The sequence below is a fragment of the Lygodium microphyllum genome, chromosome 18 (genome assembly GCF_053477565.2).
Source record: "Lygodium microphyllum isolate KBCC chromosome 18, Lygodium_microphyllum_v1.1.10, whole genome shotgun sequence".
NCBI classification, from domain to species: Eukaryota; Viridiplantae; Streptophyta; class Polypodiopsida; order Schizaeales; family Lygodiaceae; genus Lygodium; species Lygodium microphyllum.
In genome coordinates, this window is record NC_141152.1 from 13,667,416 (window position 1) to 13,680,857 (window position 13,442).

At 38.5% G+C, this 13,442-nt stretch overlaps 1 protein-coding gene across 1 annotated transcript in view; it reads left to right on the forward strand.

Annotated features, from left to right (window-relative positions):
• Window positions 1–768: 768 nt before the first annotated feature.
• LOC148020600 (uncharacterized) overlaps window positions 769–13,442 on the forward strand; it is a 28,599-nt gene continuing 15,925 nt past the window's right edge. The window contains exon 1 of the mRNA XM_087699416.1: window positions 769–1,106. Within this exon, the coding sequence (XP_087555542.1) occupies window positions 910–1,106 (197 nt within the window). The 5' untranslated portion in view covers window positions 769–909. The remainder of the gene's footprint in view (window positions 1,107–13,442) is intronic.

A 13,442-nucleotide genomic window follows, 5' to 3' on the forward strand; every position in this document is an offset into this window, starting at 1 on the left:
ATCTCATGTGTAGCCAAGTTTGGGAGTTTCTGGAAAAGACCTAGATTGGACATTCAAACAAGGGTGAATCATTTGGGTTGAAAATGGAAGATCAAGGAAGGCTATAAACTAGATGTCCTCCAAACCCCACCACACTATTTAGCACACATTTCCTCTTAGCAAAAGACCCTAAGACAAAAAATGAAAAATATTTGAATAAATCAAAATGGATGCAAAGATGCTTAGATTTGCTATGTGCTCGTGAATAACCTCTCACACTCATTCAAAAGGAACTCTGACCATGAAACATAGGCTTCAATAAAAGTAGTTTTTTTTTTTGTGCCAAAACCTTAAGGTCTTTTAGTAAAGAATGCTCTAACATGTGCATGTCAAGCTGCGTATTATGCACCATGTTCATATAATCACCACCCATAGTGTCACCTCCAAATTTTTGCATATTGAGAACATTGTTAATGTACTATCATCAGAGAGGAAATCCCCATCAGATGGGCACTTTGACAATGTTCCTTCTTGCATGCAGGGAGGAGCACTTACGATGAGACAAACCTAGCTACTATTTAGAGGAGGTTGGCACTTCTTTTCTAGCCAAATTGCCAATAGCCAACCCAACTTTCTTCGAGAACGTATTGTGGATAATATTATTGGTTCCCTTACTCTAATGGTCATGACCCTAACTCTAACGGTTGTGACCACCTCGCCACCCGCCGGACCAAGCTGGCCTACTGAACTTTGATAGCACCCTTAGTGTGTTGTACGTTTTTAAAAACAGTTGGACAACTTAATCGAAGGCTGGTGTTTGAATTTCCCACTAGACTCTCTCTCGAGAGCTTTTCAGGTGACCCTGCAAGAAAACCCAGGAAATACGCAGAGGTTTTAAGGTCGTGGTCTCGCTTTGGACTGTGAGAATGTATGCCAGAGGGGCTCGTTGAGCTTGCTGCTTCGAAGTTAGGGTTTTCCCCCTTTTTCCTCTGTTGCAGAGCCGCAATTCAGAGTTGCACGGACGGCCCGATCATGGCCGCAGAGCTGCCTTCCTCGCCTGCGGAAGTGGAAGCTTTGCTGACGTCTGCTGTTTCCTCCCGAGCATCTTACATAAAGAAGGAGTCAGAGTATGTCAGAACTCCATGAATGCGTTCATAATTCTGCACTTCAACAGAGCTTGCTTCTTTTTTCTTAATGTTTGTAGCACTACATGGACTTCCAAAACACCTTATTGAGTCAAGTATTTCAAATTTTGGTCGAAGAATACAATGAAAGACAAATTTCTGTCTAAGCATACTGTGGTGAGTCAAGTATTTGAATTTCGTATCTAACTGTTCTATGAAAGATAATTCATTTTCCAACCAAATCTGGTGGAGGCACGTTGAACTTGCAAGGTGAGGGATTGCTACAGAGCTTTTTGGAGTCTGAATCACAGTACAGTTTTGGAATGCTCATACATTATGTCTCTCCTCATCATTTTAGTTATCATGCTAGCATTGCAACCAGCCTTACAGATCTTGTTGAATTTCAGAAATGTGTAAGCCTCATGTATGGCATTGTACCTTTGTTCCAGTTTATGCACCAATTTGAGTGTGTTACGACCTAGATCAGTCTTGCATTTTTGCTTTCATCCTCATCCTGTTGCTTTTGAGCTTGATCATTCACAAGCGGTTGCAACCTCTTTTAATCCATCCTTGCAGAATCTCGCTTCACTCAATCCCAGTCTCACATGGGAAAGTTTGTACCCGGTCAAGCTAATATTAGCCTTTTTTAATCACCATCGTCCAATCAGACCATAATTCGGTCAGGCAGTTTTGGCCTCACTCTCTAGTTTTATTCAGCCTGGTGTTTGAGATTCACGCACCATCATCGTGATTTGCTTTTTTACAAAAGCAAATTTAATTTGATTTTCTGAATTTTGGTTATGAATTCTGTTTTGTCATTTTCAGCTTACCATAAGTGCCTTAGTGTTACCTATAAACTCTACAGCATTCTCCAAAAATTAGAGATCATCATGATCAGTATCTACTAGATGTTGAAGATTGATGTCTACCATCTTAGTGATACCCACTTGAATTGCTTGGTTTACATGGATTTTGCCAACTTGAACCCAAAGTGGCCCTTCCCCAAGACCAAATAGAGTTGCAAACTCATGGTGCTCTATTGCATATTTGTAAAAGACCAACCCCACGTGATGGGTTCTCTGGTGGATTTGATTTGAGAGCAAATCTCATTGTTCTCCCAACCATAGTTGCTGAAATTGAAAATGTCAAAGTGGGAACATTTGAGAACATTCATGCAAAGGTTGAGAAACTGGAGGAAATTCTAGTTCCATAATAGATTTTGGTGTACACAAGGAAAGGAAAGTGAAAGGTAAAGTGTCCATTGTCATGTTGTTACATGGTGAATCTTAAAGTTGTCTTGTTATGAGGATGTGAAATTTTTGAGATGATTTAATCTTGCTAGTAACAATTGATTAAGTTAATAATTAAATATGCAAGGCTGTGAAGTACGTATTACACATGGTAGTTATTTCATGGTAATAGGCCAAGGACATGGAGGATGCAATGGATGTCAAAGACAAATGTTGTGAGAAGTTATGCCAATTGGGTTTTTGTGAGTTGGTGTATTGTTTGGCTTGTAAGTGTCAGTGGTGACACTAGGGACTAGCATTGATTAATTAATGAATGGTAATCTAAGGGTCAATAGAGGCCGGGGATCACTTTAGGTTGCAAATGGCTTGCCAATTTAATTATGGAGGGGTACATTTAATTTTGGGCAAGGTTAGAAGGATTGAAATTAAATTTTAGAATTAAATAATTATATAAAGTAATTTAATGGCTTGATAATACTAAAGAAATGGATTTAGAAGGCTGTCACTTGGCACAAATACCCATGCAATTGAGAAAAAACGTTTTTGGCTTGGTGGAGAGGCATTTAGTGATTTTCACACACACACACACACACACACACACACACACACACACAGAGAGAGAGAGAGAGAGAGAGAGAGAGAGAGAGAGAGAGAGAAGCTGTTGGTCAATATTTTGAGTAGAGAATAATAATTTGTTGTAGGGAACAGCCAACAAAGGGCTGAATCATCCTTCAAGGACTGGTGACAACATTTTGGGGTTGCTTGGGAGTAGGCGATTACATTAAATGCAAGTTGGAGCAGACAACATGCAGATTTTAGGGTTTTTCTATGAAGAAAATGAGATTTCTCTCTCATTTTGACATTCTTTTACTTTCTTCAGTCCATTCTCAGGTTATCTTAGTAATTCTCAGCCATTTGGAAAAGATCATAGCCAAATTTGGTGGACAACAAAGAAATTATATTGTAAATCCTAATTTATAGCAATAATTGGGATTTAGCAATTATCTTGTGACCTGTGCCATCGGTCAAAGGTATTGTACACTAGAATCAATACTTGAAATTCAAGGAATTGTCAGGGATTTCAGATGCTAGCTCATCCATTGTAAATTTGGGGAAGCATTTGGCTAATTGGGGTTCCATTAGAGCAAGTCTTGGGTGAAAATCAAGGGGTTATTTACCTAAATTATTTGCTAATTGTTTCTATAGCAAGGGGCTTATGGATCAGCAAAGGAGATTGTGAAATTTCAGCTTATAGGTAATCCGTTGGTAATAAAGTTAAAGAAATACTGAAAGGGTTGCCAATTTGGGGCCAACAAGGTGTTCTTTGTTCAAGATTATAAAGGTAAAGTGTGCATTTCAGTTTATGCGTATTTATTGATTGATGTAATTAAATGCTAGTTTGGGGGCAACAAGGTGTTCATTGTCCAAGATTATTAAGATAAAGTGTGCATTTCAATTTATACTTATTTATTGATTGATGTAATTAAATGCTTAATCATATATTACCACCCTGTCCGAGAAAGAAGGTATTGCTCAATCCTTTGATTTGGTGGACTCAAGGCACTTGATTGCAAGCCAAAGCTTTGTGCTAATGCTGATTTTTGTGCTCAACTGAGTAATTACAGCAAGATATCTTCATATGGTGAGATGGAATCAAGTAGTGATAATGCCTTTTAGTATGGACATTCACATGGGGAAGAAGGAAATGCAATGCTTGATTTTGGATAAGACTCACATGATGGACAACAAGTTAAAAATGTTGCTATTGGACAAGATGTAGGGCCTTCAAGGCATAATGAGGTTGATGACCAGTAAAGTGAAGAGGAATTTGATGATTAGTTCATGAATTGGATAAGGATAGTAGTAAATCTGTTTGCCGAATTGGTAGAGGATGCTCAATTCAGCTGATTTTTGAATACTTTGAAGAAGGATAGCAAGGGCAAGAAGAAGAAGTTATCTTCTGTACCTTTGGGACAGCAAGGGGCATCAAAGAAAATGCCAAAGCCTTCACTTGAAACTCCCAAAGTTGTTAATGGAGCAAAATAGTTGGTACTTATGAGGTAAGAAATGCAAATGCAAGGCCGTCATGGAAGTGTCAATCCAATGGATTTTGGACAATTAGGCATATGCCGCATTCTATGATAGGGCAGCCATGATACTTTGCCATGATACTTTGGTAGAAGTACGATTTTTATGCTCTGGTTGGACAGGGACCACATACGGAAATGCATGGCATAAATCCCTATGGTATGGAGTAGCCAATGCATGGTGTGCAAGGCCCAATGTATTCAGGTATGGTTGGAAATGTGCAAAACCCTATGTATGGCAGTATTGACTTGATGCTTGGGGCACAAAGTAGCATATTTGGTAATGCATTTGCAACCTTGAATGCTTATGGGGCTCAAGGAATGAATGTTGGTCATGTAAATGTTTCGTTTGGTGTTGGTTTTGATGTAAAAAGTTTGAGTCCTTCAGTAGTGCACAAGATAGGTTGAAAGCTTTGACTTTCATTTAGCAGTTTGATGCAGTCTATTTAGGAAAAAACTTCAACGAGTCCTCAAAGATTTGAAAGACGACCACTTTCTTGAAGGGGAATGCATTGTAGTGGTGGTTTACTCTTTTGATGCAAGGTAGAGCAACATCAACATGGGTACAATTCAAGCAAATGTTTGCATTGAATTGGTTGATAAGTACCTTTGAGGTGGACATCATGATAGCTTGAAATAAGCTGGATACTAAGGAACATACGAATTTGGAGCAATACAATAAGAAGTTTTGGGATGTATTATTGCGCATCACTTCTTATCGCCTCGTATCCCTTTATGTTCAAGTGGAAAAATATGTTTGTGAGATGCCTAAAGGAATTAGGGATTTTTGCATCAAATTGAGTGTCTAGTACGTCTCAACTCATAGAGACTACTACTACAACACATGCTTTGTTGCGTGGAAATGATTTGGGCTTCTTAGAGAGTGGGGAGAAGTCGAATAAAAAGTTGTTTAAGGCTGAGAAAAAGGAAAGATCTGAAAATCAGCTTGAAAGAGGCCAAAATGGCAAAGAAAGGGCTTAAAAACATTGGCACAATGTAGGGAATTGATTGTTGCAAATAAATGTTTTATTTGTGAACATGAGGGCCATATTGCAAGAGACTATCCAAATAGGTAGCAAGCTGAAAGATCAAAAAATTAGGGAGATTCTAAAGGAAAGAAGCGCAAAACATTAGTAGGATTGATACTCGATGTTGTTAGTGATTAGTCCAATGATGATGCTAGCGAGTTGTGCAAAGCATGGGGCAAAATTAGAGATCAAGACGCATTGATTTTCTTTGATAATGGTGCACTAGCCAACTTCATCTCGTTCGTCTAGGCATCAAGGAGAATGAGATGGGACACATGGAAAGTTGGAATGGCATGTAAAGACCATGCAGAGCTTGTCACACTACTCATTGGAAAGCTTCGGTCACATATACAAGGATATGTGGATAGCGAAGAGTTCTTCATTGCTCCACTTGAGAGTCGTGATGTATTGCTTGGTATGCCATGGTGTCACCATATACATGTAGTGATTGATTCACATGTAAAAGAGATCACTATTCAACATAAGAAAAAGACACTTACACTTGATATAAAGTTGAAACTTGAATCTGTTTCTATTGTATTTGCAATTGTCATTTGTAAAATAATGAACATTCATCTTTTAGTGTACTTTTTTTTTCCCTAAGAATAAAGATGATAGTGACAATGTTGGGAATATGTCTAAGTTAGAGAAGGATCGCATGTCATTTTTGAAAATGTATGTTGATTGTCTCTCTTAGTTACTTCCAGGGCAGCTACCGCTTGAAAGGTGGGAAGATCATGACATAGATCTTATCCCTAGAAATAGTCCACCTAGTAAGCTACCTTACAGTTCGTGCAACCCAGCAAGGGGAGATTATAAGTCAGGTGGATGAGTTGTTAGAAAAAGGGCTGATTCAGTCGAGCTTATCTCCTTTTTGTTCTTCAGTGCTTTTGATGCAGAAAAAGGATGGTTTATGGCGTATATGCATTGATTATTGTGCTTTGAACAAGATCATGATAAAGAATCGCTTTCCGGTTCCTTGGATTGATGATGGTATGGATAGTGTCATGAGGACATGTATTTTTGAAACCTCACTTAAGTAAACTTTGCATATGTGGTATAACTGGGGTTAGAGTAAATTTACGAGCTCGAGACCCAAGGAAATCACGAGATGTCAAAGGCAAAAGTTGCTATAAGTTATGTTACACAGGTACTTGGTGGTATTTGGTGCTAGTTGTTGGCCTAGGTTATTCGTTTGGCCATAAGTGTCAATTGGTAACATTAGAGAAGTGGCGTTTAATGGTACCTAATGCTAATCTGATGGTCAAAGATAGCACAAAGATACACGAGAATGGAAGTTGTTTAGCCAATTTAATTATTGGCCAGTCAAGTTATTTTTCAAGAAACCTAAATAATTATTAGATTAATTTTCAGTATTTAAAGATTAAAGATTAATATTTAATTATGGATAATGTTGGAAAAACCATTTGAGAAGGCTGTCACTTGTTAAAAATGTCCATGCAAGACTGAAAAACGTCTTTAGAGGTTGGAGAGAGGCATTTTAGTATATTCAGCTTGTAAGAGAGAGGGAGGAGATACTGTTGGTCTGATTTGTAGCCATTGGAAGGTCTTTTGAGGCAGCTAGGAGTAGGGAGAAGACCAATCAACAGCAGATGAGAGCATCTATAGGTTGTTGAGATAGGGCAACAACAGTAAATGACTGATTTTCTTTAGTTCTTTGCATCTATAAGTTGAGATAGGGGGCAGCAATAGTAAATGACAGATTTTCTTTAGTTCTTCGTGAAAAAAGTTTGAATTTTCTCTCTCCTCAACATTCTCTCTCATCTCTCAGTCCTTCTACATCCTTGCTCGGAAGATTACAACATTGAGATCACTAGAGATTGAGAAATTTTAAATTTCTTTGTTGTAAATCCTAATTTGCACCAATAGAAATTAGGGCTTAGCAGCAGCCTTGGAAAGCATGCTAGAAATTGGAAGCTCCAAGACTTGGATTCAACAAGACTGAAGTTGTTTTTAGCCAAATTCAGGTAGAGGGACTAGTAAATCAATGAATTTGGGGTATTTTCCATCTCCATCAAGCGAGTGAAGGCCAATTGATTACCGGAATCAAGGGGCAAATCAGATTGAAGACTTGTTGGTCATTTTGGACAGGAAGGGAAGTTGGAATATCAAAAGGGATTGGGAGAATCCCATTGTGCATCAACTTCTTCTTTAATTAAGTAAAATAGGAAAGAAGCGCTAGTTTTGGGGCCAACAAGGTATGCATTGTCCAAGATTGCAAGTTAATTTGCATTTCTCAGTTTTGTAATAAATATTACTGCTATAACTAAGTTGAAATTAGGGAATTACCTCCCATGCACGGAAGGAAGGTTGGTTTTAGATAGATTGTAGGAGGCAGCCATATTTAGCCGTATAGATTTGAAAAGTAGATATTGTCAGATACACATTAGACCGGAGAATGTGCATAAGTCAGCTTTCAGAACATCTTTGGGCTATATGAGTTTCTTGTCATGCCTTTTGGGCTTACGAGTACTCTTGCCACTTTCAATCAAATGAAGGATTGTATTTTTCAGGCCACATAGAGGATTTGTGGGCACTTTCTTTGATGACATGATTGTCTATTCAAAGAATGAGGCAACGCATAGAAGACACTTGGACATTGTGCTCAATGAATTGCATGAGTATAGGCTGGCTATCAATGATAGGAAAAGTGAACTCTTTTTGCATGAATTTCCATGGACCTTGTAAAGGTTGAGGGAATACGATTGTGGCTATCTTTGAGAAATGCCCATGAGATCTACAGCTTCTTGGGTTTATGTTTTTACTATAGGAAGTACATATGTGGGTTTGCTGAAATTGCATCTCCATTGTATGCCTTGTAGAAAAAGGATGTGTCATTTACATGGATAGTAGTGGAAATTTCAGTATTTGAAAAGTTGAAGGAAAAGATAACTTTAGATCCTGTGCTTGTGTTACCCCATCTAAGGAAGTCATTTGTGGTTTAGTGTGATGCATGTGGTAGTAGCATTGGGGTTGTTTTTTAGGCAAGATGGTTGAGTTGTGGCTTATGAGAGTTGAATTCTCCACAACACAGAAAAGAATTTGCAGGTTTATGAGAAAGAGCTCTTGGTTGTAATTGATGCACTGTCTATGTGGAAATATTATTTATTGGGGACTGATTTTACAATGCAGATAGACCATTAGCTTTTGAGGTACTTTTTAACGCAGACAAAGTTGTCAAAGAAGCACGAGCAAATTTTCTCACTATGTTTCATTTTCAGATTGTACATATTGATAGTAAAAAGAATATTGTGGCTGATGCATTGTTACGTAAGCCTCAAATTTCAGCGTTAGTATGGTTTATTACATTGAGTTGGATGTTATGAAATAGCAATATGTTGTTGATTCAGACTTTGCTAATGTTTATGATTAGCTTTGCAATGGCCAGAGGGATGAGCACTTTGATGTATGGACGATTGTGTGTCACAAAGCAATTAAGGCCCAAAGCTATCATTGAAAGTCACTTCTTTGTATATAGGACACAGAGATATTGATGCTATAGTTAAGACAGTGGAGCATTTTTTTTATTGGCCAGCTTTGAGGCATGACGTAGAGTGGTTTGTCAGGACACACGTTGTATGTTAGAAGGTAAAGCATGAGAGACAAAAGATGTCGGTTTGTTGTAGTCCTTGCCTATTCTAGATAGGCCTTGGCAGAGCGTTGCAATGGATTTTATTTTTGAGCTTCCTAGGATACCTATAAGGAATGATGGGATATGCACTATCATTTGCAGGCTTAGCAAACAAGCCCATTTCATTCTGGTGAGAAAGATAATAAAGACTGATTATATGGCATGATTGTTTTTGCAGCATATCTTTAAGTATCATGGTATGCTAGAGTCGATCATTAGTGATTGAGATCCTCGGATGACTAGTTTATTTTGAAAGGGGTTGTTTTGAGAATATGGATACCACGCTGAAATTCTTATCATTCTTCAATCTGTAGACAAATGGTTAGTCTAAGGAAGCAAATTTCACAGCGTTAGATCTTTTGACGTGCTATGTTTTAGACCACAAGACACAGTGGGAGCAATATTTGTCCTTGGTTGAGTTTGCTTACAACAACATAGTGTATAATTCCATTGTCAAAGCTCCATTTGAGGGTAGCAAGAATGTACCACCTATCTTGCAAACTAAGGATAAGATCTTTGAGGTTGATTGTTATGTGAAAGACTTGGATGCAGCCTATGCAAAGATAAAGTTTCCACTTTAGAGATCACAAGAAAAGCAAAGGAAAGCAACAGATTGCAATAGACGTGCTTTGCAGTTTACTCAAGGTGATTATATATTGTTGCCTTTTGAAAAGGCAAGGTTGAAAAAGATAAAAGAAAAGGAGAGACTATATATGAAGTTGAGTATTAGATACTATGGGCCCTCCCAGGTGTTGGAAAAGATCAATGATATGGCATATTGGTTGAAATTATCTTTACATTGGCAGATACACAATGCCTTTCATGCCAGTTTGTTGAGGCCTTTTCATGGTGATGTACTTTGCCTCTACTTTCCGTTTGTTGGTTGCGTTAGGTGCTCACCATGTTTGGCCGATCTATCAGATGGATGTCAAAAGTGCCTTCTTGAATGGTTATTTGGAGGAGAAAGTTTATGTGGAGTAGCCACTTAGATTTTATGTGGAGTAGCCACTTAGATTTTGTTTTGTTGACTGGAAAGATAATATATTTCATTTGTTAAAAGCTCTTTATGGGTTGGAGCAAGCATTGGGGTCTTGGTTTCAGAGGATGGATGAGTTTCTTACGACTCAAAGATACCATTCTACCTCTTACAACCCAAACTTATATATCTATATTCTTCAGAGGGGGTTAGCTATGTCTTGTTGTATGTGGATGACTTACTTTTGACTTTCTTAGATTCTATTGCTATAATAGAAATTAAGGCTCAGCTTAGTTTCACATTTGATGTGATTAGACTTGGTCAGTTGTCTTATTTTTTAGGGATGAAAGTTGCACGTTTCGAGAGTCGTCTTTTTATGTCATAGCAAAAGTATGCTCTTGAGTTGGTAGATCAGTATTGTACCAATTAGATTCGGCTTATGGCTACACTTTAGGGCTATATAGATTTTGATTGGGTAGGAGATCTCAATACTCAGCATTTCTATGGCGGCTATATTTTTTCCTTGGGTATAGCTCCCATCTCATGGTCCAGCCATAATCAGGTGACAGTGGCAGCTTCCACTACTGAGGTTGAGTATAGGGCTCTCTATGATAGTACCACTGAGGCCATCTACTTCAGGAGCTTATTTGTGTCATTTAAGTTTTCTTGTGTTGCTTTGACTATTATCTATTGTGATAACCAGAGAGTAATTGTACTAGTTGGTAACTCCATCATTACCCTATGGACAAGAAATGTTAGAGTGCACTTCCACTTCATCAGAAAGTAGGTTGAGCTAGGCATTATTTGCTTAGAGTGTGTGTCTTTCAGTGACAATTTTGCAGATATATTGACGAAGGTAGCTGGCTATACATTGCCTACTTTCTAGAATCAGCTTGGACACACCCTCTCCTAGTGCTTCAAATTGACGAGGAGAGGGCGACTCCCTTCAGCTTTCCCTTCGAGTTTGAGAGGGAATGGCTTCTTTTTTGTCGATGGTGATAGGGTATTGCTTACATATTCATTTAAACATTTGTATTTACTTTATATTTTGCATCTTCATCTGCATAATTAGAATGACCATGATTGTAAAAAGGGTGCTTGGGCAACGAACAACTCCCCTATGAGAGCACTATTCAAGCAGCACCATTGTATAGCATTTTGCATGAGCATGACTACGCAGTACATTGCATGGCCTCTTGCATAACTCCAATACATCGGCATTGTGTTCTTGTAAACATGCATCTAAGCGCATTTATCACTTTTTTAGTTTTTGGAGTGGTCAACTCTGCATTCACCATATTTGTGGCATTGCACATGGCAATCTCCAAGACAATCTCCCTTGCTTACTCAGCTTGCATAACTTATTTTCACTTTTTTTTTTTTTTTTTTTTTTGCCTCTACCACATACCCTCCACACTTCCTATTCTTCATTATTGACATCCAATAGTGATAGGGATAGATTTGTTTATTTTGTGAAGGTGCTGTTACTCAATAGGTGGAAAGGAAAACCCTCCCTTAATACTAAATCTCGGAAAACAACACAAAAGCCCTTTTTCAAAAAAAAGAAGCATTGTGTTTCTATCCCCCTTTGCAAGACGTAGTAGGTGATTGGGCAGTCGACAAGCATTGTTTGTCTGATGCTTTGTTCTCTCTGGGGTGAATGCTTGGGCTCCCTTTGTAAGATAATTGTTGCCTCTGTAGTTTTGGCAGGTTAGTGAGCATTTGATATGCAACCTTTGCCTAATTCTCTGCCTACTTTGGAGTGGGATACCTTGGGAAAAGAAAAGTAAAAGGGCTTGGGCTTGTTTATAGTCCCTTTTTGGTTCCAGTTTTGAGATTGAGAGAAGTTGTTGAGCTTAAAAAATCATTAGTTTTATTTAAACAGTCTCAAAACTAAAGTTAATTAATGAATTAAAACCTTTTCTTTGAAACAGACACAATTTTAGAGAGTTTTAGTGTTCCACATGAAAATACTAATTTGGGAGGCCCCAAACTTTCTATGAATATACAATTGCTCCCCCATTGAGTCAATCTTGTTTTTGTGGATTGTAGGTGCTAGAGCTTTGTTACCCACATCTTGTTTGCGGAAGACGTCTCAATTGGAGCTAGCCCACACTATCTACCACCATTTGGTGTTTGTTTGCAATCTTCTTCTCGTTGTCCTCTCCTCATTCTAGTGTTGCTAGCGGATCACCATCGTCCACACCTTGTATCTGTTGCTTGGCCTCCACCTTTGGAGGTTGTGTTTGTGCAACCGGTCTATGACTCACATAAAGTGGTAGTTCCTTCAATTAACACTTGGACTTTACATACACACACATAAACAGAGACCTCTCTCCCTCACTCAACACCAGATTGGCCCCGAAAACCGGTGCCCCTCTCGGTATTTCTTTATCAAATAAAAGATAGAAAATTACAAAAATGGTAATGTTCCAAAATACATAACCTGTGAACAGTTGGTTTTTATCTCTTCCTAGTAAATCCCAGCTTCATAGGAACAGTACAGCATGTCCATATCAACATCCCTTACTGTCCAGCATGTGCAGAATTCACTGTTCTTACTGTCCAGCACCCTGTTCTTACTATTCAGCATGTGCAGAGTTCACTGTTCTTCTTCAGCATGAGCAGAGTTCATTGTTCTTATGATTCAGCATGTGTAGAGTTCACTGTTCTCATTCAGCATGAACAAAGTTCACTGTTCTTATTCAGCATGAACATAGTTCACTGTTCTTATTCAGCATGAGCAGAGTTCACTGTTCTTACGATTCAGCATGTGTAGAGTTCACTGTTCTCATTCAGCATGAGTAGAGTTCATTGTTCTTATTCAACATGAGCAAAGTTCACTGTTCTTACGATTCAGCATGTGCAGAGTTCGCTGTCCTCATTCAGCATGAGCAGAGTTCATTGTTCTTATTCAGCATGTCCAGATCAACATCCCTTACTGTCGAGCATGTGCAGAATTCACTGTTCTTACTGTCCAGCACACTGTTCTTACTATTCAGCATGTGCAGAGTTCACTGTTATTCTTCAACATGAGCAGAGTTCATTGTTCTTACGATTCAGCATGTGTAGAGTTCACTGTTCTCATTTAGCATGAACAAAGTTCACCGTTCTTATTCAGCATGAACAGAGTTCACTGTTCTTATGATTCAGCATGAGCAGAGTTCACTGTTCTTATTCAGCATGAGCAGAGTTCACTGTTCTTACGATTCAGCATGTGTAGAGTTCACTGTTCTCATTCAGCATGAGTAGAGTTCACTGTTCTTATTCAACATGAGCAAAGTTCACTGTTCTTACGATTCAGCATGTGCAGAGTTCGCTGTCCTCATTCAGCATGAGCAGAGTT